The sequence below is a fragment of the Aulonocara sp. 'chitande type north' Nkhata Bay genome, linkage group LG12, assembly GCF_057382095.1.
Source record: "Aulonocara sp. 'chitande type north' Nkhata Bay isolate Kocher_YH1m ecotype deep benthic linkage group LG12, A_spYH_male_GT1.1, whole genome shotgun sequence".
Classification (NCBI taxonomy): domain Eukaryota; kingdom Metazoa; phylum Chordata; class Actinopteri; order Cichliformes; family Cichlidae; genus Aulonocara; species Aulonocara sp. 'chitande type north' Nkhata Bay.
The window spans coordinates 31897411-31922991 of NC_141355.1; the positions used below are offsets into that span (position 1 = coordinate 31897411).

A 25581-nucleotide genomic window follows, 5' to 3' on the forward strand; every position below is an offset into this window, starting at 1 on the left:
CAGAGCAGTCAACAGAAAAAAAAAGTTTAGGATGGATTAAGCAACAATAACAAGAGTCAGTTTTGAAAATCCGCCATTTATTATTTTTTCTATAAATACAGTGGATGTTTTTGTCCTGAATAACCTTTGTACTTCCTCTTCCCCACGGAGAAAAGCTAAGCTATACCACGACACACAATCGTGTAGACCGTTGTAGCTGTGACCACAGCGAGAGGCGACACACCCTCAGCTGCGACTGTCAGAAACAAATCTGTATCACTGCATTTAGAAAGTAAACTAGAGCGGCTCGTTCCTCAGCCTGTGTGAGACATGCTGAGTTTGGCTGGAGTTAATGAATTTACTTAAATGTGTTGAAGCTACTATATTTCTGAACTCTTGTTGTGTGCCGCCAACACGTCTGTCGCAGAAACAGCCCAGGCTGAGATGACGGGAGTCAGAAATATGTATTCATACAACAGATTCGCCCAAGATGCTACAGATATTTGTTAAATTATTGCTTCTGTCTATGCTTCCCTTAACTCTGTGTATAATACCCAACACACACGCAAATTTCCATTGTGATCTTTCAGGCCTCTGTAATAATCAGGGATGTGTACACAGTATTTTTTCAGTACTTACTTTCACAGGAATACAGATTCTTCTTTTTTCAACATTACATTTCATACAAACTGGCAAACTTCACTCCCATCTTGCTCTTTAGAGAACAAAATCTTAAGTGAAATCTGCCTAAAGATTTCCACCCCTTCCCTTACAATCCAACTACGGCTGATTCATGAAGAATTGAACCAGAAGCTTGACGACGCCGTCGTTCAGTCCCACCACCTCTCCGTCCTGCACGCTCTCGTACAGTCGCAGGCTCTCTGTGCCCCACAGGAGGTTTTTCCTGGGGTTGTTGGCGTCAGTCTCCACAGAGAGCGCAACTGTGTTCAGCTGGTAGCAGAAGAAGGAGAAGAAGTGGCCGTCTGTGATCACGGCCTGGGACACGAAGGGTCTGGTGACATCCTCGTAGTTCCAGAAACCTACAGCGGGGAGAGGGAAGCATCAACACGAGCTACGCCTTCTCTCAGATTTAAAGCCAAATGTAGACCACTGCAGTAATCCCATATTCCTGTATCAGCGTTATTCCTGCAGCATCATGAGTAATACCACTGACCAGTCACTTTGTTAGCTCTGCAGCTCTGGAGGAAACAGACTAAACATAGTGGATATGTCATAGATTTGTCCTGTAACACTGCGTGTCGACAGGTGGAACAAGACACCCCTTAATATTACATTTGTTAAACACTTAGTTATTATTTTTGAAAATTTATTTCAACCTGAAGCATGATCAGACTTTTGGTCAGAAAGCTTTGCTGCAAAAAGGCAAACTTCTCCCCCCAAAAGTCACAAAGCTATGACATCACAGAACGTGATTGGTCGGCTGCAATGACGATTCTGGACCAATATTAATTATGATAGTCGACACATACCCAGAGATTTCAGAGACACTATAGCACTGCCAGGCTAATAAAAAGCAAAACAACGCTCACTGCCACTTCATTAGGTACACTTGGCTACTAAGTGGATGATCGCCTTTCGCCTTACGTCTTCATTGCATAGATTCATCGAGGTTCTGGAAACATTTCTCAGATTGGTCAATAGTGACACGACCGCACAACTGTTACTGCAAATTTGTCAGCTGCACATCCATGATGTAAATCTTCTGTTCCAACACATCCAAATGGTTCTCTATTGAATTGATATCTGGTGACTGTAGAGGCCATTTGAGTACAGAGAACTCATTTTCATGTTCAAGAAACCAGTTTGAGATGATTTGAGCTTCGTGATGGGAAGCAGCCATCAGAAGATGGGTACACTGTGGTCATAACGGGATGGACACGTCCAGCAATACTCAGGCAGGCTGTGATTTTGTAAAGGATGCTCAAATGGTACCAAAAGAAGCAAAGTGTGCCATTCAAATATCCCCCACATCATTAAACTACCACCACTACCAGGCTCAACCGTTAATGCAGAGTGGGATGGATCCATGCTTTTATGTTGTACTCTACCACCTGAATGTCACAGCAGAGTTCAAGACTGATGGATTTTGAGTTACTGTTGCAACTGAAACAGTCTGACCAATCTCCTCCTGCCTCAGCCAGCTGCTCACTGGAATTTTCTTTGTAGATCATCAGTTTCTGAAATACTAACACCAGGCTGAAGGAAATAGTTATGCCAGAATCCTTCGTATTAAGAAATGCTAAAGACTTTGCGTTGACTTAAGAATTTCAGAAGTTTCCGGTGTATGAGGAACAACGAACGACACCATGCCCATTCAAAGTCACTTAAACCACCTTTCTTCCTCATTTTGATGCTTGGTTTGAACTTTAGCAGCTCTTGACCGCATCTTCATGCCTAAATGCACTGAAATGCTGCCGATAGATGCTGATAGATATTATTGTGTGGCTGGTGAGTGTGTGACCTTTTTAGAAAATGTTTAGAAACCAACTTGAACATAAAGAAAAAGCTTTTCATGATGACATTTGCTCTGTTAACTTTCTGACATGTCTTTAAATCTCTTCAGCGAACAAAGTAAATCAACTACATGAAGACATAAATATGTATTGTAATGTTTTATAAACACAGCATCTCAGTTCTGTTGCACCTTTGCTGTGTTAGGAACTCACCTTGGTACATGGCCTGAGCTCCTGTCCAGGCGAAGAGGCTGGCGAGCGCGTTGGCTCTGAGGAAAACCTCCACTTGGTCAGCCTGCTGCTGCCGAATCATCCGGTCTCTGTGGTATCGGTCGGGCACCAGGTGGAACTGAGTGTGACCGTAGCACGCTGGGTCTGGTAGCTTTGCACCTTTAAATGAAACAGAGAGGCTTGTTATAAACAGAAAGTAGAGGGGATTAATAAAGAAAAAAATGAGCCAAACACTGGGTAACCTCTGTGATAATGAAAACTTCAAATATAAAACCACCTGCAGCTACATTATTATCATACTTTGCTATAGAAGCAGAAAGATTAAAAACAAGCAAGGTTGGGGTTAAAATAATTGTTCTCAAAAAACAATCTATACCTTTTACTAAATACCAGTCAGTTCCACATTGGCGCCCCCTGCTGACCATTACGATAAGTAAATAATGAGAAAAATCAACCTGATGACCTGTTAGTGAGACCAGAATTACAATTTGGGAACGAATCAGTTTGCCTTTGGGACAGTGGCCAGTTTTTGGGGCTCTGGGTTAAGGCAGTATATATATATTTTCTACCTCCTTTGCTCCCTACACGGACTGTTTTACTGAGCTTGCAACTAAAATCTGTTCAAACATGACTGATCGATAGAATCAGATATATTATAATAAAGGGAGACGGGACATTCAAAGAATCCCGAAATAAGATTTATGGGAGATTTCCGTGGCAGCAAAGATGGTGGCAGGAGTGATAAAAAAAAAAAAACTATAGGAAAAAAAAAGAAAAACAGCTTTTCAAAGTCTGATTTTAGGGCAAAGTCAGCAAACTTAAAGTAGTTTTGATTCGATTTGAAACACAGTGTCCACAGGGCTTTTTGCTAAAACATAGTGGTGCTGTGGCTGTGTGTCATCAGATTAGCAGGATTAAAAAAATGTGATCATGTTTACTAACCAGGAACATGTACTCACTAGACTGAAAAACATGTCTAGAACCACCTAGCACAGCCTGCATGACCCACATCATTGTTTCACCTGTGAAGATGTTGTTGTCGTACTGCCTTCTGAACAGCGGCATCACATTGGGACGAAGCGTGATCTCTGGAACTTCAGCTGCATGGGAGGCTTCCAGCGGCATAAACTAAAAGTAAATACGATTTGACAAAGTAATTTGATCAAATTAATTTGCAAGCCCAACTTGCAAGATAGGCCGTCTAGAGCCCATGGGCCCATTCAGTCTCCCCCAAACTCCCCCTTGTGGTAATAATGTTGAATATATACACAAATAACTGCAGAACTCTGAGTGAAGTCCATTGAGTATTTGACAAGATCAGAAAATTGCTATATAACTGCAGAAAAAGCGATGCTTTAAATGTGTGAATCTGGATTAAAACCTTTTAACACTGCGATGAGACGCAATATAATAAAGTAGAATTAAATATATAATGACAACATCACTGAAAAACATTTTAAGTGGTTTGTGTGATTTCCCCCCACTATGCAAGGCCATCAAAAACCCTTGCTGTGCATCTATTGCTATTACATGATCCATGTGGTCTGAAAAGGACGCCTACCTGAGGCAACTGTTGGGTTACTCTGATCTGACTGTGTGGGCGGTCGTCGATCTGGAACCTGGTTGGCTCGAGGTGGCGTTTCCGATGTCCCTTTGGGATAATTCTCTGACCCCTCCTCCAATAAAAGTTCACCTGGGGACTGAGATCTAAGAAAACAAATATAGATCAACATTAGAGGACTAGGATCGTTAAGTAGAAAAACATAGCACTCATACTTCATGCTATCTGGAACTCCTTGTCTTTTTGTTTTGAGCAATAAAACTTGTTAATATCTTCGTATTATTTTGGCAATAGTCATAAGATTATTATAATAAAGGCTGGACTTTTGTGATATGATAAGTTTCAGAATTTAATGGGCCACTCTAGTCGTATTTTGTTTTTGCCCGAAACAACAAATCTACTTGGAACGTTTGTTGCTATATAAGTCTGTGTTGTTCACTATGAATGCCTTTATTTTCCTGAAGGTATCCACACCACTAACTACAGCGTCTTTAGTTCCACTTCATCATACACACCCAGACTGGAAAGCTGCAGCAGTGGGTTGTATTTAGCCAAACTGTAGGTGAGTCCAGACACCAGGCTCCTCAGAAAAGGTCCGACCACCTGCTCTTGGTGTCTGTACATGAAAGGCTTGCGTTTCCTAAATTGCCAGTGCTCTTGCAGGATCACACGGGTCACCAAGGAGCGTATGTCCGCGAACGCATCATCGTCGATTCCTGGAACCGTGGCTGTGGTCTTCTCCAAGCCCGGGGTGAATTTCTCGGGCAGGCCCGGGATGTACGCGGTTTTAGTGAAGTGCTGGTACCATCTGTCTGCGTTCCGTGCGAAAGTTTGAGGGTAAACTACAAATTTCTCCCGCTGGATGCGAGTGATGAGGGACAGCTTGTCCTCCACGGAGGAGGTGCATATCTTCTTCACCCGTTCCTCAATCTGTCGCCGCCGCGCAGATTTACTTTTAGCCGTTAGAGAGGGGACTATTGGAGGGTACGCTGGCTCCTTGACCGAAACGTCAGTGTGGACAAGCTTTTGGCTTCTAAAAGGAAACAAGTTTCTGGGGAACAGCAAGGGTAGCCGTGTGCGGGCCGCCATGTTTGCTTAACTTCTTCACTTTTCGTTGACACACAAACCAACAGTCTTTCAGAGCAGCGCCCCCTTGCGGAAAAAAGAGCCAGACTGAATGCTAACGCCTACATAAAGTAATATAAGTCAAAACTTAGACCGGTATTAAAGAACATTACATTTAATTTTATTTACTTGTGGCAGTGGTCTTGTAATTTAATAAAATGGTCGTGTAATTTAATAAAGCTTAGCTTGTATTAGCATTATGTTTAGCCTCTGAGAACGTTGAGGGTCTTGAATGAAGCCCTGTCGCGTAAACGATGGTGCATTTACGTTGACTCAGAAATTTCGGAATTTGTAGTTGAACGGGCTAAAAACGTGGGTACAAATCTAAAACGTTCGCTAAACTTTGAAACCAAAATCATTCAAAACTATAGCAAAAAACGTCATACTCGTGTTACACTGTGTATTTTCTATGTAGCTTATTGTAAACGGTGGCAGACGCTAGTAGAGATTTGATGCAGCATGAACAATCCAAACGGTAGGGGAGTACCCGAAGGCTACGTCAAAGTTGGACTTTTAAGACGGTGCAACGGCTCTGGTGAGGTGCAGTGTTTTTGTCAATAAACAGGCTGTTCGGCCTTTAAAAATATATAGACACAAAATTATTTCCACCAAAACTGTAAAAGCCAGCTATGTACTGTCGTCAGATTTTGCGGACACCATTGTTCGGGACAAGAGCGGCTAAGCTCAGCCGTTTCCCCCATGTTTGTCGAAGCGAGGTATCTGCTATCAAAATAAACCGTCCTGTTGTCATTCTTGTCAACATATTCCTTTCATTAGCTGCTGCACAGCATGTTGACAATACCTGTCCTACTGGTGGTGGCTGTGGTGAACCTGGAGTGCCCCACCACCACCAAGAGGTTTGGTTTCATTGCGACACGTACTTAAAGCAGCTTTTTGATTTTCCCATGTGTGATGCATGCCTGTTGTTCACCCCCAGAGACCCCTGTGCACCAAAAGTGACGAGGTGAGGCTGGCAGAGGAAGCCAGCAAGAAGTACGGCTCCCCAGCTCCAACCATCTTCTCCAAAGTGATCGACAAAAGCATCCCTGCAGATATCATTTATGAGGATGAAAAGGTACAGTCTGAGCTCATAAATAAACATTTTGTGGTTACATTTCTGCAGTTCAGTCCTTCATATATAAGATTTTTTTTTCTGTGTTTATCAGTGTTTGGCATTCAGGGATATCAGTCCACAGGCGCCTGTTCACTTCCTGGTTATTCCAAGGATTCCTATTCCCAGAATAAGTGAGGCCAAAGATGATGACGCTGAGGTAAACTGGTGTTTTCTTGTCTAGACTCTCAGATCATGTCACAAGCAGTGAGATTGTGCAGCACATGCTCCCTTTTTATAAGTCTATGTTTTTTACTATTTGACATGTCTGTGAGATTAATTTCCAGAGCATTTAAGAACCAGCTCACCCCAAACTGTTGTCACAGCACTGGAAGAAATCTATAGGTGAAGCACTAAAGGCACTACCTTTCCCTCATTTGAAACCAGTACTACCCAGAGTGTAGCCTTAAACCAGGGTCTTGGACCAAAGAGCAGGTTAAATATGCCCAGATGTTCTTTTGTTTTCTGGCTTTCCTAATGTAACAACCAGTATGAGTGTTTTTGCATTGAATGGGCAGTGTTGACATCAAATAACCAGCAACAAATGTGGGCTGGTCTGCAGCCTCATATTTCCCACAAGGGAAGCAACCTATAATCCTAAATAGATATCAGGTAAATAAAATAATATAGCAGGGAAGTTGTAAAGGAGTCGAGCCGTCCAGATTAAAATTCAAACACAGATTAGGTAGATATACAGACAGATATTACTGTTGTTATCTAGATTCCCTTGTTTAACAGTCTAAGAATAAAGAAGAAATCTAAAAACAGAAGGCGTATACTACTTTTAAATCAGATTAAAAAAAAAAAAAAATCAACAAGCACAAATATGTGTTCTGTTTTAGGATTTGATAGTAACACTTATAGAGCAATAACATTGTTGTAAAATTGGAAAAAGAAAACAAATCAACAAATAGTTTCTTGTATGAATCTGTTGTTATTATTGGTGCTCATTACCAAAAGACAAAGACTTCAGACGATATTTAAAAAACTTTAAAACCTCCTACTGTACGTGCACAGACGTCTGAGGAATCCTTCACGAAAGGTGACGCTATTTCCTGGAGATCTGAGTGGTCAGTAGGCGTTGATTTCATACTTGATGATTACTGATCTGGAACGTAACTTGCTCTAGTCCAGGTTAGTATCACAGCAAGTTACCATGTAAGAAGTAGTTCAGAAATCCCAGGATCAGTCCCGAAGTTGGATGAGCCTGCTGTAGGTCTCACATCCAGTTTGGTCTCCTCTGTGACCGGACACGCTAAATATTAATCTTTAAGAAGTCATAACTGCTTCATTTACAGCTCACTGTCGACTGGAAATAATCTCTGCAGCTCTCCTTTTCTCCACTTTCAGCTCTTAGGACATTTATTGGTTGTTGCCAAAAATGTGGCAAAGCAAGAATCTCTGACTGAAGGGTACAGAGTGGGTAAGTTAGACCATTTTACCGTAATGATTCTCCAGACATTAATGTGACTATACAGACTGTTTGTTTACATCCACACTGAATTCCCAGTGATCAACGACGGGAAGCACGGTGCTCAGTCCGTCTACCACCTTCACATCCACGTCCTGGGAGGAAGACAGATGAAATGGCCACCAGGATAAGGGCTTCACATTTACTGTGGTGTCTCAGTTTAATCCAATAATAATGGCATAATACCTGTTTATACACAAAGCTGATGTCAATGTAAATATGTTGGAAAAAATGTGTGAAAAGGAAAAGTCAGAAGTTGATGTTTGATATGGCTGCAAATAAAGACACATTCTGTTATGGAACAATAAAGCTCAAGTCAGTTCTTTAATCTCTAATCAAGTCAGGATACTGTTACCATGGTAGCAGCTCACATTTAAGAGCAAAGATTCAAAACAACGAGGTCAGATATGTGCGAGTAATCCCTCTCAGAGGAAAAGTTCATGCTTCACTCTGCCCAGAAACACTCAGCTTCAGGCAGTTTATTCCTTCACCCACCTGCTCTTCAAACCTTCTCAACAGCTCATTTCAGACAGCAAATGAACTGAGGAGCTACGCCCAAGCCCAGGATAAGATTAATTATATAATGTTATACTAATGCTTTAACAGTAATGAAGTGTTTGAGGTTGCCATGCTGTGGAAAATCCTCCTCCTCCTGCAACCCCCCACAGGATAGTGTAACCTCGGGAACGGAGCTGCAAATATATATGTGTGATATAAGCATATATTAACTAATAAACCTAGACAGTAAATACAAGTGACCTGCCCAGACTGTACTCAACACCTTTTAAACTTGTATTTGTTTTCTTTTAAAACACTTGAGTTATTTTTATATTTGCTTTCTTATGTGTGGGCCCTTTGATTTGACACCCTGTAGGGGTTAAATGTTTTGCTCCTAGAACGAACTTGCTGTATTGCTGTAAAGCACTAATAAGTAGTAAGCTTTCCGTAGTTGTTAATAAGGAAGAAACCTTTAAAACTGCAAAAAGTTTGATGTTTTAAGTATTTTTGTTTCACACTTTGCACTGAACACAAGTCAGCAATGTTCGTCCACTGGAGACGTTTCATAATAGAGAAATGTATATGGTCTATTATGTAATAACCATTACTATCTCTGTGGAGCCTTATCACAAATTGGACCCCGTTTAAAGGGAGGCAGTCTGCAGCTCATTTTTGTGTGTATTTTAGTGTCCGTCTGGTCGGTATGGCTGCTGGCACTGATGAAGCCCCTGATTAATGGTTCAAACACATGGCTTGTGCCCAGACTACCACTGTGAGTCACAGTTGGAGTGGCTATGGTGTGACTAGGTGGTATGATTCAGTGACCTTAGTTCCTGTGAGCAAGGTAACCATGTGTCAAAAGCATAACATTTCCCCTATATTTGCTTAGAAAACAGTGTTCACTGCCTTTAATGGCGCAGGGAGGATAGAAGATGGTTAAAAGAGGACTCTGTTAATGATTAAATATTTCTTTTCCATTATCGTTTCTTATTGATTTCTTTTTATATCTCAGAAAAGAACTAAAGAGATTTTTTTTAAAAGGAATGCATCCTTTTTTATTGCTGACATCTCCTTTTTCTTGATGTGCCAATAAAGTCAGGTGGGCAAAGATTTGCACAAGTTGTCCTTATGCTGAAAACTTTGTTGTTGTTGTTTTTTGCTAGGTCAAAGTATCGCCTCATAAACCCAGAGAGATATCATCTAGTTTTATAATCTATTTCTATGACCGGCCTCATCCTTCATGTGATAATAACCGCCATCACAAGTTTAACTGAGACAATAAACACTTTAATAATACCCCCACCCATCAAAGCTTTGTTATCTTATTGGATGCTTGACACATAATCCTGCAACTGAATATAACCAGTGCCTATAGCTGTTAGAAACTCCAAACAAAGCTACAAGCAGATCTGAAACCCACTGGATTAAACTCACTTCTTTTTAGTGCAAATCCAAACTTTTTTTAGCCAGTTCTCCTTGTACAGCTCTATCTGGTTGACACAACCTCTGCAGGAGATGTTGAAAGGATTGTGCAAGTCTCGTGAGACCAAGGAACACGTCAATCTTATCAAAATCCCCTGTGCGTTGATATTTACCCCAGGGGGCAACATCTGTGAACCTGCATTGAGCAAAGGTTGATGCAATTTTGTCTCACACCTGACTGCAGCCTTGAAGTTGATGCCACTTGGGTCTGTCAGCAGAGAAGGTAGGATATCATTTCTACAGCAGAGATTTCTGTCTTTTGAATGTGTTAAGTGAGAAAAGAATAAACTGCTATTTAGACTGCAGGATGTGCATAAAGATTTATTTTTACTCATAGAAATTCAGACTTGTTTGTGCTGTTTTTTCCATTTTTCCTCACTGAGTATGTACACTTCAGGTTAAACACGGCTCTGGAGATGCATAGTGAATGTGTTAAATCAAACATATGACTGAAACGTAGGAATAGATGTGAGCAGGCACATCCACAGAGAGTTAACATCTCTCACTGCTGCTGTTTTTAGATTTTCCAATGCATTTTCAATAGTTAAGGTGTTTTTCTGTGTAATGTGAGAACTAAGTCACCAGTGAGGCTAAAATGAATTTGTTTGCATCACAGGACAGTTTATAAAGTTTTTACATAATCTGGAGCAAAGGTTTTTCCTCTGCTACTTAATGTTGCCAAACTGCAGTTTTGTAAGTTTATGAACTTTGGTCCAGAGAAATCTTGTCAAGGGCAATCTTGAAATTTTGAGGTTGGACTGAGATCCTGCTTATCTTGACAGATTTCAATCTTTAACACAAAGTCAGCATTTGTTAGAAATCTGGTGCAACATTGATTATCAGATTTATTGTTGTTACATCCCTGCAAAAAGACTGATTGCTTTTATTGGTGCAGTTAATTGAACTTGGAGGAAAATATCTGCAGAAAACTTTTCACTTGTTTCTGCTGTTGCTAAATATTCACATTAGAGGGCATTCATTCACTGTGTAGAGCACAGGCCAAGGAAGAGTTATTTTAAGTCTGACATGATTGTTATTCAGTATGTTAACTGGTAATGGCAGCACTTTCACGATTATCTGGGTGAAAGGTGCTGCTTGGAGGCAAAGTAAGTCTACGTGGATTTAGCAATGCTTCTTGCCGCAATACTAGTAGTTTCAACATGCACTGCTGCTGCGTGTGTGATTGGCAGCACATGCGGTCACTGGCTGTGACCTGTTGCACTGACTTTGGTGAATGTCAGTCACATATAAATGAGTGGAGTGATGCTGTTTCATAATCTTAACTGCTTGGAGAGTCCTCGGTGGAGGGTTTCTGGAGGGTTTTCATGCTAATTTCATCTTCTCTGTTTCTAGCAGACATAAGCTCAAAGAAAATTAATTTATGAAGAGCAATAGCCCTGCAGTTATGGATGGTAACATGGAAAGGTATGTAAAGAGAGATGAGTCCCTGGGCAGGTCAAATAGATAATATAGGACCACTTCTTTTCAAACTATCTAAAAATTAGATTTTACGATTATCATCAGTTCTCATTCGTGTCATCTCAATGTCTGCTCCAGCATTCCTGCTCAAACTGAGTCAGATGCCACAGATATAAAGACCCACACATCTGTCATACTCAATGGGAAAGCCAAGACGGGCGACTTCAGTGCAACACTGCCTCCAAAGATCCATCCACTCAGTAACACTGAGTTACTGACCCAGCCTCCCATATCGTCTGAGCAGAAGGGAGCTACTGAAGGATTTTCCACAGGTAAGGGTGAAATGGCGATGGTAACGGTATGCCTCCAAACTAAAAGAAAATTGTCTGTCCTTGGGTGGAAACCACAAAGTTTTCACATAAGAAGCTAGAGTGAAAGACACCCACTTCTTTTCAACAAATTCTGTTTATTATCTTGTTTTAGGTTGATTTAAATAATTATTTTCAATAAGAAGACTGAATACGTAAAAGCATTTGCAAACTGTAAAAAAGCTAATGAATAAACTTTGTCACTTTAAATGTCAAAACACAAAGGCATTTAAGGCTAGATATAACCTACTCTGTGGGGAAACAAGAAAATAAATATCATTTTAGATATTTTCAGACATAAAATGACCGCAAGCTGGAAGGAAAAGAAATTTTCGGGAAATATGAAAACAAAAAAGACAATAGCACTTAAAAGAAATCACTCCTCTCATAAAGACAGATGGCTGCAAGGCTTTAAAATTTCTTAGGAATGCTGAAGCATACAGGATTACTGGGGCATCAAGTGCTAAAGATCGTCTTGAACATGCCTTTTAAAACCACGTGAAACACTCGAGAATTTTTACTGGATGGCAGAATTTAGTATGTTGTCTGTGTGCTCATTCAGTCCTGTAACTAAAATCACATGACTTCTTCTGGCTGAACCTGTTTGTTAGGTATGCATTTGTAATGTGGAACTTCCTGTTTCAGCTCAGATAACAGCAGAGCCTTCACTGCACACTGCACATTAAAGTAACTCACCTAGGGTAACAGCACAGAGATATCTGCAGTCCTGTGATACACCTGACTAGCTGTGTCTTTTGACTTGTGATTCATGGAGAGTATATGCAGCTGCCCTTGTTCTCGCAATACAGAAGAGCCCAAGGCAGTTCCCCTGTCGACGGCCCATTTGGCAACAAATCTAGCCCCAGCTGACCAGTTATGGAGCACCGGCAGAGAGCAGGCAGTGAGGCTGAGAATGGAGGAATCAGGGCCAGGCTCAGAGGCTCCCATCACCGTCCATCAGATGTTCCTGGAGACAGTCGAGAAGTATGGGAATCATCCAGCTTTGGTTTCCAAAAAAGATGGCCAGTGGATGACTCTAACCTGGAACCAATACTACCAGCAGTGTCGTGCAGCTGCGAAAAGCTTTCTCAAGGTTTGTTTGCTTGTTTTGCAAATCGTCCTGCATCTGTTGAACAAAAATTACACTTCAGTGAACTTCAAATATAATGCAAAGAAGCTATTTGGCAGTCGTAGATCTTTAGAATGTTATTAATTTGCCTTAAACATTATTTCATAGAGTAAAGTTGGATTTTAAGAATTGTGAAATAATTAAATAATTTAAGCATTTATTTAGCATACAGTGCAGTCATTCATTTTAACGTATGCTGTTGTCATTCATTCACAAAGTTAGTTGTAAACCAAGTTGCCAGAGTTGTCATTTTTAACCAAGAGATCAGCAGATGCTGGGGATCACTCCCTTAGACCTTTCCTGCACCCATTCTTGCTCTTTGGCCTTAAAAGGTCTTTGTTGCCTCCTGAATTAACCTCAAACCCAGGTGCTTAGAGGATTTGACACTTGTGCTCCTATAAAGCGCAAACTTAGAACTTTTAAGCCATCAAATGCTCTGAATTAGAAACAAAGTAACCAAATGATTGTTAGAATTCTGATTTAAACAAACATCGACTCGGTTTTTGTTTTGTTTTTTGGTTGTTTTTAATTAGAAAGCTGTGTTTATGTAACTGAACAATACTTTTTGAACTGAAGGCTGCATAAATCATTTAACTCCTGGCCCAGTTTTTATAAACAGCACTTCTTATCTTAATCTTCTTGATGTGAGAACAGCATGCTGGAAACTTGGGTGTGTGAAATGCCCAGCTTGTGTTACGTTTTATGTTTCACAGCCATATCTGTGTCCCGTGTGAGTGGAGTGGCTAATGAAACAAGACGCAGAAGTAACGAAGGTATACGCCTGCTGCGCTGTGTAATTAAAGTCACTTCTTCTTTAAAAGCATCTACCTGTCCTTTGTTTTTATCAGTTGGGGCTGGAGCGTTACCATGGTGTAGGGATTCTGGGATTCAACTCCGCTGAGTGGTTCATCTCAGACATCGGCTGCATCTTGGCCGGGTAAGATCACTCTATAAGGAACTGAATCTGATAACATTTTAAATTAGTCTACTTTTGGACCTGTGTTACCTCTGCACTGTCTGACATGCACATTTATCTTTGTCCTTTCTTATCTCAGAACCTCTGTTTGTGTCTCCACCCACATGAGGCTCAGTTAAAATTACGTGGATGTGATATTTGGCATTTTTTCAAGCTGTCAGGAAGTACTAAGGGACATTCAACTTGTGCAGTTCGGACACCGCCACAAACTGCACAAGTGCACAAATAGAATTCCTCCAATGAATTCCATTTGTGTCCCATAGTCTAAAGACATGGAACAGGGTTAGGTTAATTTTTGATTCTAAAATCAGTGTGATTGTGAAAGGCCGTCTGCCTCTCGCCCTGTGCCAGCTGGGATAGGCGTAATCACCCCTCACTTTATTTAGTTTTTCTTGCTTAATCTACAGTTTAAAAAAATACTCATTTCTGTTCACCAAACAAAATATCTAATTATTTTCCACTTCACATCAAGCTGTAGCCAAACTGGTAACACATGACAGTGACTCATACAAGGTAATATATAGCTCAAGCAATTGTTTGTCCCTTAGAGGGCTGGCAGCCGGGATTTACACCACAAACTCACCAGAGGCCTGTCAGTATGTGGCTGCCAACTGTGAGGCCAATGTCCTGGTTGTGGAGAACCAGAAACAGCTCGACAAAATCCTGCAGGTCGGCAGTTTCATCTTAATTCACCACCATCTCTTTATAAAGTAATACATGTATTACTTGTGAGTGAGGTTCTGTCCTCACATGTTATCTTTGTATCTTTTAACAGGTTAAAGATCATCTACCTCATCTGAGAGCCATTGTTCAGTACAAAGGCGAGCTACAGCAGAAAGCTCCGTTCCTGTATACAGTACGTCTACATAGCAAACATTTATTTACTTATCATTGATGCACTGTTTTGATTCAACCTCCTTATTTCTGTAGTGGGAAGAGTTCATGAAGCTGGGAGAGGATGTGCCCGATGAGCAGCTGAATGCTGTGATTGACAGTCTTCGGCCCAATGAGTGCTGCACCCTCATCTACACCTCTGGAACCACTGGCAACCCTAAAGGAGTCATGTTGAGCCATGACAATGTGAGTAGCCCTGACAAGAGATTTCTCTCTCTCTTCTTCTAAAAGGTATTGGCTTTTAAGATTTAAGATTGAACTGAAAAGTCTTTGAATACTGTTAATTTTATTAAGTAGCCATCAAATTGTTAAGGCTCAGATTGCAGCTTTTTTCTGTCTTGTTCTAAATCACGTGTCAAAGTCAAGGCCCGCGGGCCACATCCGGCCCGGCGTACATTTATATCTGGCCCGCGTGATCATTTTATATAGCTGTATTATTATTGTTATGCATTAGTGATGTGTCGGTTGCAAACGAAATGGCTCTTAGAGCCGGATCCTTGACGTGAACGACGTGAGCCGGCTCCTTATCGCGAGCCATGGGTTGTTTTTTTTTTTTCTTTCTCTCACCCTCTCTCTCTCTCTCTCTCGCACTTATTTCCGCTTCACTCTGCATGCGAGCCTTGTGCTTTGCGCTGGGCAGAGGTGGGAGGGGCGGTAGTTACACTGGCATTGCTGGTAAACCCGTGTGTCTTATTAGTGGAGCTAATGTGGCTGTAATTAAGGAATTTTATTTAAGACGGCACTACGAGACAAAACGTCAGGATAAGCTGAAAAGTACAGACATGTATAGACAAGAAAAGTATAGACATGATGGACATTGCACAGCTGGCCATCTTCATCCGTGGAGAGGAAATATTGAACATTAAATCGCACGGAACAATGACAGGAAAAGACTTTTTTTAAAACGTATGTCAAAGTGTAACCGACATGAAACTGCCCTGGGACAAACTTGTTGGACCTACAACAGATGGAGCGCCGGTGTTGTGCGGTGAAAAAAGTGGACTAGTCAGCAGGATGCGAGTAAAGATGCAGGGGGAGAACTGCATATCACTGCATCATACAGCAGGAAAGGCTGTGTGGTAAAGTCCTAAAAATGGAGCATGTAATGATCACCGTAACGCAAACCGTAAATTTTATCGGAGCTAAAAGTTTAAAGCACCGTCAATTTCAGTCTTTTATGTGGGAAATAGATTCAGAGTTTGCCGACATTCCTCATCATACAGAGGTCCGTTGGCTGAGTTGGGATAAAAATTCTCAATAGAGTTTTTGAGCTCAGCAAGGAAATCTGTCAGTTCATGGACATGGCATGTATGATGCGGTGAAGACATTTCAAGTGAAGTTGTCACAAATGCACCAGTGCAACTTGCCTCACTTTCCCTGTTGCCAATTAATGTTGAACCAAGTCAGCGGACTTTGCTGAACTGCACATGTGCAGATTCAGATGGAGCTGCAGTGTAATGATAGACTCAAGGGAAAATACGACTCTGAATGGCCCGCACAGTTTATTAGTTCCATTCCTGAAGCAATGCCCAGCTCCGTCTACATGCGGCTCCAACCTTGTATATGCTTTCATTTATTTTTTCTGGGGGTTTTGGCAGCATGTTCATATTTCTAACTTGCATAATTTTGACAGGATATATTTTTATGAAGAGCAAAATATTTAAAGTTAAAGTTTATTTTTTTAAGTTTATTTAATCTGGAATATTATTCCTGTCTTTTTTTTATTCATATTTATGTTTAAAAAACATAAACAGTGTGTTCAATAAATATTTATCTTGTTTGGCCCGTGACCTAAAGTGTGCCTTGAGTTTGACACCCCTGTTCTAAATGATCAAAAGTCAGAAAAACCACAAATTTCACGTAGAAGGAGATTAGCCAAAATAACTGGCTTAGTTTCGCTTGTTAGCACAATTCATTCAATTCATGGATGGATTTACATAAACATTTTGCCTGAAGTTGAGCCTGATTCAAGTTAGAAGTGAACAACTTTCCAAAATCTGGATCTGGTATTTTTTATCATTGCAAGAGAGAGCAAAATGTTACACTTCACATAACATATGAAAACATACCAAACTGAAATAATAAAAACTTAGATAGAGAGATAGTCTTGTACCAATTTACTGCTTTTTAAGTATTTGAGCTCTATTTTTTTATGTTTCATTTGCATCAGGAATAGTTCATTATGAAGCTCCAGTTTTCACTTCATTAGCTTAGTTCTAGCACCTTTAATAAACATGAATAAAATTGAATTTGCACAACAAGCTGAATTACTGCAGCATATCTTATGCAGGCTGTAGGTTGTAAGGACAAGCTTTTAACTCTTCAAAGAGTTAAAGCATAGCACTAGTGGTTCAACCAGAGAGCTTTTATATAATCTGGCGAGTTCTTCTACTGTAATTTCATAATGTTGTTTCGATCAATGTGTGAGAGGAGTACTCTAAAGATTCAAGACAAATATTTGGCGAAAGAAAATACCTGGTGACTTTTTCCCCACTTTTAAATGTGCAGATAACATGGACTGCCCATGTGGGATGTACCATATTAAAAGCAAAAGGCGGTGAGGAGATCCTGGTCAGTTACCTGCCGCTCAGCCACGTCGCAGCCCAGATGATTGATATTTGGGTCTGCATGGGCTTTGCTGGGACCATCTACTTTGCAGAGCCAGATGCCCTTAAAGTAAGCATGACTATTACCTCATGAAAAAGGAAACATTAACTAAATATATTTGACTGTAATGACCATTAATTTTTCCAGGGCTCTTTAGTAAACACACTTAAAGAGGTTCGCCCAACTTGTTTCCTGGGAGTTCCTCGTGTGTGGGAGAAGATCGAGGAGAAGATGAAAGCTGTGGGAGCCAAAGCATCCCCAATGAAGAAGAGAGTGGCAGGCTTTGCCAAGTCCATTGGCCTGCAGTACAACTACAGTGTCATGAATGGGTGAGACAGCAGCAGGGATGTTAGACGAACACGTCACATGTTTGTACAGTTTAACATCCCCAGGCCATCACTTTATAACATTCATAATGCATAGAAAGATTTATTTGTGCAGTTGTGAGTGATGGTAATGTCATCGGTTCTTCACGTATTTGTTTATCTCATAGTGTTGAGAACTGTAGTAAATTTGCCTTTCTCAAAGCAGTTTTGAAGTAACTCGGACAAGCCCCCAAACACTGTGAGCGGACTATTTACAGAATAATTTTAGAAACAAGAAAAACATTAAGAAACTTGCACAGTGTACAAGAGGACAGAATAAATAAATTATAAAATTACAAAGTAAAGCAAGAAACATGAAGAGAAGAGGAAAGTCTCAAACCAGGGCTGCAGGATAACCCAGCAGGGTGAGGCCAATCAGGTCTGCACAACATAAAAGAAGGTGCCTTAGGCTGAAGCTGGTCAGTTCTCAAATTACTTTGATTTTCTTTGTGTTGGTTAAACAAATAAAAGGAGAAAGAGAGTGAAAAAAAAATCATGCAAGACTCTGGCCAGGCGTTTTGCACTACGGCCAGTGATGCTCAGCTTTACCTAGAAAAACCTTATTTAAAATCATATTTTAAGTTTCGTTAAGTTCATTATTCCTAAACAAAAAAGATCCTCAATAATTTTGATAAAATATTGGTTTATTTTGTGTGTTACAGACAGAATCAGGTGCCGTGGGGCTTCATGCTGGCTAATAATCTGGTCTTCAAGAAGGTGCGTGCTGCTTTGGGCTTGGACCGCTGCAGAATATGCTGCACTGGAGCTGCACCGATTACCAAAGACACTCTGGATTACTTCATGAGCCTGAACATCCCTTTGAAAGAGCTGTATGGCATGAGTGAAAGCTCTGGCCCTCACACCATCTCCATCGATGAATACCGCGTCACAAGGTAGACATCGACGTGACTGAAGTGTTGGATTGTGGTTAAAGCAGGGGTCAAAAAATATTGTGTTGAAGGTGATAGATGGTTGTTTTTCATCAAGCATACCTGATAGATTATAGCCAACGTAATAACTGTAAACAAAAACCTGACAGCATCTAATAAGGAAAAAGACTTCTTAGCAGTGGCCTATTTATTTTAATCACAGCAACAAAACTTCTTTGAATCAACACTTCAGTCCATCTGAAGTCCTAGATTCACTGTTTCCAGCTCTGAATTTGTTTTTACTGCCTTCTGAGGGGGAAAAAAACTTAACTTTGTCTGCTCCTTGGTGCTGAACAGTGGGTTTATTGGAGTTTGTTTTTGTACTGAGCTTGAAAGTCACTTCAAGCTCTGTAGAGCTCAGGATGACTGCAGAGGCATATTTCTTTAAAGATGAGCAGGTATGTTACAAGTGCCCACGTTGTCCAGTGCTGACATTGACCTTTGATAAACTAGTTACAGGGTAATCCCCATATTACCAGGAACTTACAACAACCTTATATTTGGTTAAACAGCCTGAGTATAAAATACCAACTTTCTAATAAATTCAAAATAGAGCAGAAGTAAAGTGAACTCTTTTATAGTGAAGGGGAAGTTTGTATGACAGTGCTCATGCTCACACATAAATAGAGGGAAGAAATACTCTAAAATAATAATAATAATAAAAAAACTGTATGTGAAAGAGCGAAATATATTTAAAAGCATAAGAATAAGTCCTAAAAGCCTGAGGAAACACCTGTTTACATGTAAAACAATAAAAACATAAAAAAAAATATGACACAACCTCGATGCTTCTGCTTAACTGGGCTCTTTCTGTGACACTTTCTGTCATATTTTTGTATATTTTGTATATTTTTAGTTTTAGTAATTTGTGTGATGATTAGTTTTTTGACTCCATTATCTATTATTACCATGTGTTATTTCAAATATCTCTGCAGTCTGCAGATGATCTCTCTTTTTCATGAGGCAGCCACAGCTCTTTATATATTCATACTTCCCGTCTAAATAAAAATGAGGATGGTTCATTTAGACTAAAGCATCAGAAAACAGACACAATTTGAAAATGTTTGTCCAAACGTATTAAAATATTTAATTTTGTTACGGAGCTTCTTACTGTAAAAAGTCAATAATATAAAAAAAAAGTGTCAGGGCCAGGAGTTATTGTTGTTTTTAGGAGTACAACCATCTCCTTAAAATGTTAAATGATCATATTTAAGCCACATTTGTGTTATTTTGCTCTGATTTCTATGTGCTCAATTAAAAGTTTTAATGCAGATTCTGGTCACATCACTGGCTTTTGATTTGTCTTTCCAGCTGTGGAAAGGTGATGATAGGCTGTAAGATAAAGCTGGTGAATCCAGATGCGGATGGGAATGGAGAGATCTGTTTCTGGGGTCGTAATATCTTCATGGGCTACCTGAACATGCCAGACAAAACAGCAGAGGCTTTGGATGAGGATGGCTGGCTGCACACTGGAGACCTGGGAAGATATGATGAACAAGACTTTCTGTATATCACAGGAAGGATCAAGGGTAAGCTATAGCTCTGAATCTGGGAGAAAATGCACCAAAAGACACATTTAGGTTATAGTTGTGACACACTTATCACACTTCTATTGACTGCCACTGGCAACAAAACAGCTGAACCTGTTTCTAACCAAGTTCAGAAATGCTTTCCTATTTCCTAGTTCAAGCACTAAGAAGAGTCTAAGATATAACCCAGTGGGTAAACATGCCATGTCACAAAGCATAAATCATTTCAAACTGCTGCCCTGTTTCCAGCACCTTGCTCAGAGAGAAAAGTTCAGTTCTGAAGGCAAAAACCTACATAGCAAAATTGGTGTGGCCCAGATCTGGCCCACACTATGTGCTTACACATGGCCCACGTACCGCAAAGAATGACGGCCCTTTGGTTTGCTAGAGGTGGCCCACACATGGGCCAGCACAAGGCCAGGTGTAGACATACTGTTGGTTCTGCGCTGGCCCAAGTGTGGATTACCTCTGGCAAACCAAATCTGGGCCACAATTCTTTGCGGTATGTGGGCCATGTGTAAGTTGTGTGCCAGAACATAATAGTGCAAATGTAACTTGACAAACCTCCGTTCAGACAGTGAATGGACTGATTCTTATTTCTATTCTACCAGATCACTCAAAGCACTCTATACAACATGGCCCAATCACACACTTTCTCTAAACTAAGTGCTTCCTAAGTACATTCATTCACACTCACACTCTTGACATGCAGACTGGAGGAGCCAAGGATCGAACCACTAACGTTCCGACCAGTAGGTGACCTGCTCTACAGCCACCTGGTGGCAAATATGAGTAAACCGTCACTAGGTTTTGGATAAAGTGTACACTCACAAACCTGTCAAACCTGCTTTTGAAACGTTGGCTACCATAGCAGTACAGTATTGCAACATGGCATATGGATCTTCTAACTAAAATAGGAACATAGGAACATAAATAGTGCCATCATTGCCAGACCTAGCCCACCTCTGGTTGACATACACCCTGCCATGACACCAGTCAGTCAGAAATGCCAGCTTGATGCCAGACCTGTTTTCTATGAGCCTGAGCCACATAAACCAAACCACAATTGGGCCGGATGTGGCATGCTGTCAATAGAAAATTGCACTTAGTAGTCAGTATAATCTTTTAATAATATAAGTTTGCATATGGTAGAATACTGCATGTTGACCTTTTGATGACTTAGGCTGTTGTTCACTACAAGACTTTGTGTGCATTCCAGAGTGGTCTGGCATTCACACCCACATCCTAGGAGCATGGGAGAGGTCGTACCTTTTTTTTGTTTTATGGTAGGGTAAACGTAACTATGTCAGTTTTAGTCTAAGTGCCTTTTGTTTAGATGAACTGCTGGACTTCCAGACTAGCAGGTTTAGGGAAGTCTTTATGGGGTCACACTCTGACCCCCCCCCCCCCCCCCCCCCCCCCCACACACACACACACACGTGTATAAAAGGGCCAGACCTGTCTGCTATGTGGGAATGGGTTTAACCCAGTAGTAGCAAGGTGTGCCTAATAAAGCGACTGTGAGCGTATATAAAGTTGTCAGAGCTACCTTAGCTTTAACAGTAGTTGAAATATTACCCTAATAATACAACGCCAGAGGAGCTGACACAAACATGTCACAGATTTACCATCTGATTATTTGAGCACTACCAGCATTAAAATCTAACTCCTTTGGGGGAAAAATAGCACACACTTTAGAAGAACATCTTATGTTTTGAAAAGTGTACATTATACATTTGAAAAACAAACAAGCAAACACATAACTTACTTACACTTTGCGGACAAAAATACTGGGCCACCTACACATTAAACCTACAGGAGCTGCTCGGCCACCACGAAGCTCCTGGCACACAGTTTTTGAGCTGATGTTAATGCCAGAGTAGGTTTAATACTCTGCAATTACTGAGTCAGCAGAGCTAGAGCTTCGGCAATGTGAACCTGGACATTTCATGGCTGAGTTCCTGTGATGCCTAGAGACTTACAGTTTGAATTAATACCACTTACAGCTGGTGTAAGATGATTGTCTTCTCTAGCTTTAATTCTTTCTTCTCTTTTTTACACCATTAACTGACATTTTACTCAAGGTAATTCCCATCTGTTTGTATAATAAATTAAAATAGTGATTTGGACATAATGATCAGCAGAATTCAAAGTATGCTTTTTCAGAATTGTTGTCTAATCACACTTTTTTGTGTAGTGAGTGCATAAAAGTCAAGTCAAGCGTGGAACTAACTACCTATTTTCACTGCTAGTTGTTTAAAACCCTACAACCAGATACTGAGATACGCCAACTTAATAAGAGGTGACGCGTTTTTGTCTTTCCTGCACAGAGCTCATCATCACTGCGGGTGGCGAGAACATCCCTCCTGTCCCCATTGAAGATGCAGTGAAGTCTGAACTGCCCATCATCAGCAACGCCATGCTAATTGGAGACAAGCTCAAGTTCCTCTCCATGCTGCTCACACTTAAAGTAAATGATCCTCTCTTTTTGCATACAGGCATTGTTGCTGAATAAGCAAAAAAAAAAAAGAGTTACCACTTCTGTTTCTTTTTCTGCAGTGTGTCGTGGATGACAATGGCGAGCCCACAGATGAGCTGAATCAAGAGGCTTTGGAATTTTGCCGACAGCACAGCGTAAAAGCAACCAAGGTGTCCGAGATTATAGCCAATAAGGAGCCAGCTATTTACAGTGCCATTCAGGCTGGCATTGAGCGTGTTAATGCCCGATCAACATCCAATGCCCAGAAAGTCCAGAAGTGGGTTATAGTGGAACAAGACTTCTCCGTCACCGGAGGAGAGCTAGGTCAGCTATCTGAAATTTATTTTCCTTTTCCTACAAGTATAGTACATGTAGCACTGCCATTTAAAGTAAGTATTTGCTTCTGCTTTTTTTTTTTTAACTTACTGTTAATCATTTTTAACCGAGGTCAATGTTTTGTAACTGGAGTGACTGCCAAACAGTGTTTCCGTGGAGTCTTTTCAGCAGTGATTTAATCTCTTTAAGCTCAGCGGAATGCTAAACTTTATCATGAGATCAAAATAACCTATTTTTCTTTGTTGTCCTTCTAGGACCCACCATGAAACTGAAGAGGCCCATTGTTGTGAAAATGTACCAGGAGAAAATAAATGAAATGTATGCAGTGGCTGCAGGAAAACAATAGAGTGCATTGCACAGGGGTGAGAGGAGGTCATGGGATGTATGGACATACATACTTTTTTGTAAATAAAAGACATAAGTCAGAGTCAAAATTTTGCCAAACATATCACTCGAACATGCCACATATAGACTGTATGATGACACAGATACTGCTTGGTGTCTGTCAGTTTCTGAAGGAAATATCATGAATCATAAATCCCACTGTAGCTCAAAAGATATGTAAGATATGTATTATATACCTGAAGCAGCTGTGTGTATTTAATGATTTTTACAGCGTTAATTGCCAGTTTCCTAAAGGTAATCTCACCTGGCAAAGACTGGAGATTAAAGCCATTTTTATAATGTGAGATGAATATCAGTAGTTTGAATTTATCCAATCACACATGTGCAAATTGTAAACTTTACATTTGTGCTTCTCCATGTACAGTTTGACACAGTTTAATATTTATTTTGAGATATTCAGTTCAATTCACTATTATTTATATAGCGCCAAATCACGACAAAAGTTGCCTCAAGGCGCTTTATATTGTACAGTAAATCGCACAATAATAGATACAGAGAAAAACCCAACAATCATATGACCCCCTATGAGCAAGCACTTTGGCGACAGTGGGAAGGAAAAACTCCCCTTTAACAGGAAGAAACCTCCAGCAGAACCAGGCTCAGGGAGGGGCGGGGCCATCTGCTGCGACCGGTTGGGGTGAGAGAAGGAAGACAGGATAAAGACATGTTGTGGAAGAGAGACAGAGGTTAATAACAGATATGATTCAATGCAGAGAGGTCTATTAACACATAGTGAGTGAGAAAGGTGACTGGAAAGGAAAAACTCAATGCATCATGGGAATCCCCCGGCAGCCTATGTCTATTGCAGCATAACTAAGGGAGGATTCAGGGTCACCTGGTCCAGCCCTAATTATATGCTTTAGCAAAAAGGAAAGTTTTAAGCCTAATCTTAAAAGTAGGGATAGTGTCTGTCTCCCGAATCCAAACTGGAAGCTGGTTCCACAGAAGAGGGGCCTGAAAACTGAAGGCTCTCCCTCCCATTCTACTTTTAAATACTCTAGGAACAACAAGTAGGCCTGCAGAGTGAGAGCGAAGTGCTCTAATAGGGTGATATGGTACTTACAAGGTCATTGAGATAAGATGGGGCCTGATTATTTAAGACCTTGTATGTGAGGAGCAGGATTTTGAATTCAATTCTGGATTTAACAGGAAGCCAAAACAGGAGAAATATGCTCTCTCTTTCTAGTCCCTGTCAGCACTCTTGCTGCAGCATTTTGGATTAGCTGAAGACTTTTCAGCGAGTTTTTAGGACATCCTGATAATAATGAATTACAGTAGTCCAGCCTGGAAGTAATAAATGTATGAAAAACTTTTTCAGCAGAGGGCTTTCTTATAAAGCAGCAAACTGTTTCTCCAGGCTAAATGATGATCCTCTAAATTTGTGACACGCCATTTCCTCTCCAGCTTACGAGTCATCTGCTTTAGGCTACGCGTATGAGAATTATACCACGGAGTCAGGTGCTTCTGATTTGAGGCCTTAGTTTTCACAGGAGCTACAGTATCCAGAGTCGTACGTAGTGAGGAGGTAAAATTATTAACAAGATAATCGACCTCTGTTGGGGTAGCGTTCAGATAGCTGCTCTGCTCTATGTTGGTACAGGGCATTGAAGATGATAACAGTGGGTGGATTATATTCTTAAACTTAGCTACAGCGCTTTCAGAAAGACATCTACTGTGATGAAGTCTACTCTCCACTGCTGTGTAATCAATTATTGTAAATTTAAATGTTATCAGGAAATGATCAGACAGGAGAGGGTTTTCAGGAAACACTGTTAAATGTTCAGTTTCTATGCCATATGTTAAAACAAGATCTAGAGTGTGATTAAAGTGGTGGGTGGGTTCTTTTATCATTCTATGATAGTCAATTAAAAATGACCAAACTGTAATTAAAAAATGTGTCTGTGTCCTATATTTAAAATGTATATGGCCTATTGTTTCACTAAAAGGTATGTATATGCATTATAAGGCTTCAGTGCCTGAAGTTCAAGGATACAGACCTTCAATTTCATTAGTAAAAGTCTTACTAAAGCGAAAAGAACTTCACTTTAACAGGAAGAGGCCTCCAGCAGAACCAGGCTCCGCAGGTCCCTGCATCCTTCATCAGCCTGAGCCTGTAGCAGCATAACCTGGCTCAGGGTTGCCTGATCCAGACCTGAATAAATGCAGAAATTATGATATCTTAAGGTCTTTAAGATATGATGGGACCTGATTAT

The 25581-nt window shown here is 40.6% G+C and overlaps 3 protein-coding genes across 8 annotated transcripts; 2 read left to right on the forward strand and 1 right to left on the reverse strand.

Annotated features, from left to right (window-relative positions):
- Positions 1-41: 41 nt before the first annotated feature.
- mrps30 (mitochondrial ribosomal protein S30) lies at positions 42-5547 on the reverse strand. Its single transcript, XM_086315120.1, has 5 exons — positions 4761-5547; positions 4246-4391; positions 3707-3812; positions 2667-2843; positions 42-1019 (listed from the first exon to the last, which is right to left on the reverse strand). The coding sequence occupies exons 1-5, from the start codon at positions 5332-5334 to the stop codon at positions 760-762; spliced, it is 1263 nt and encodes a 420-aa protein (XP_086171246.1). The 5' UTR covers positions 5335-5547; the 3' UTR covers positions 42-759.
- On the forward strand, positions 5401-8269 carry hint2 (histidine triad nucleotide binding protein 2). 3 transcript variants are annotated; one of them, XM_086315123.1, is made up of 6 exons: positions 5401-5905; positions 6148-6227; positions 6308-6445; positions 6537-6641; positions 7832-7904; positions 7992-8269. In XM_086315123.1, the coding sequence occupies exons 1-6, from the start codon at positions 5830-5832 to the stop codon at positions 8081-8083; spliced, it is 564 nt and encodes a 187-aa protein (XP_086171249.1). In that variant the 5' UTR covers positions 5401-5829; the 3' UTR covers positions 8084-8269. The 3 variants fall into 3 exon arrangements, with proteins under 3 accessions (XP_086171249.1, XP_086171248.1, XP_086171250.1); XM_086315122.1 differs by having other exon boundaries at positions 5856-6227; XM_086315124.1 differs by lacking the exon at positions 6148-6227 and having other exon boundaries at positions 5857-6086; positions 7992-8266.
- A 1622-nt stretch (positions 8270-9891) lies between these two features.
- Positions 9892-25262, forward strand: LOC147317795 (long-chain-fatty-acid--CoA ligase ACSBG2-like). Of its 4 annotated transcripts, none has more exons than XM_086315126.1 (15): positions 9892-10155; positions 11286-11357; positions 11490-11683; positions 12529-12812; positions 13697-13785; positions 14373-14493; positions 14600-14680; positions 14755-14904; positions 17227-17394; positions 17473-17654; positions 18353-18583; positions 19931-20148; positions 22479-22618; positions 22708-22951; positions 23218-25262. In XM_086315126.1, the coding sequence occupies exons 2-15, from the start codon at positions 11314-11316 to the stop codon at positions 23307-23309; spliced, it is 2238 nt and encodes a 745-aa protein (XP_086171252.1). In that variant the 5' UTR covers positions 9892-10155; positions 11286-11313; the 3' UTR covers positions 23310-25262. The 4 variants fall into 4 exon arrangements, 3 of the variants coding, with proteins under 3 accessions (XP_086171252.1, XP_086171253.1, XP_086171251.1); XM_086315127.1 differs by having other exon boundaries at positions 11289-11357; XR_015131882.1 differs by lacking the exon at positions 9892-10155 and having other exon boundaries at positions 11200-11357; positions 23218-24882; positions 24934-25262.
- Positions 25263-25581: the final 319 nt, after the last annotated feature.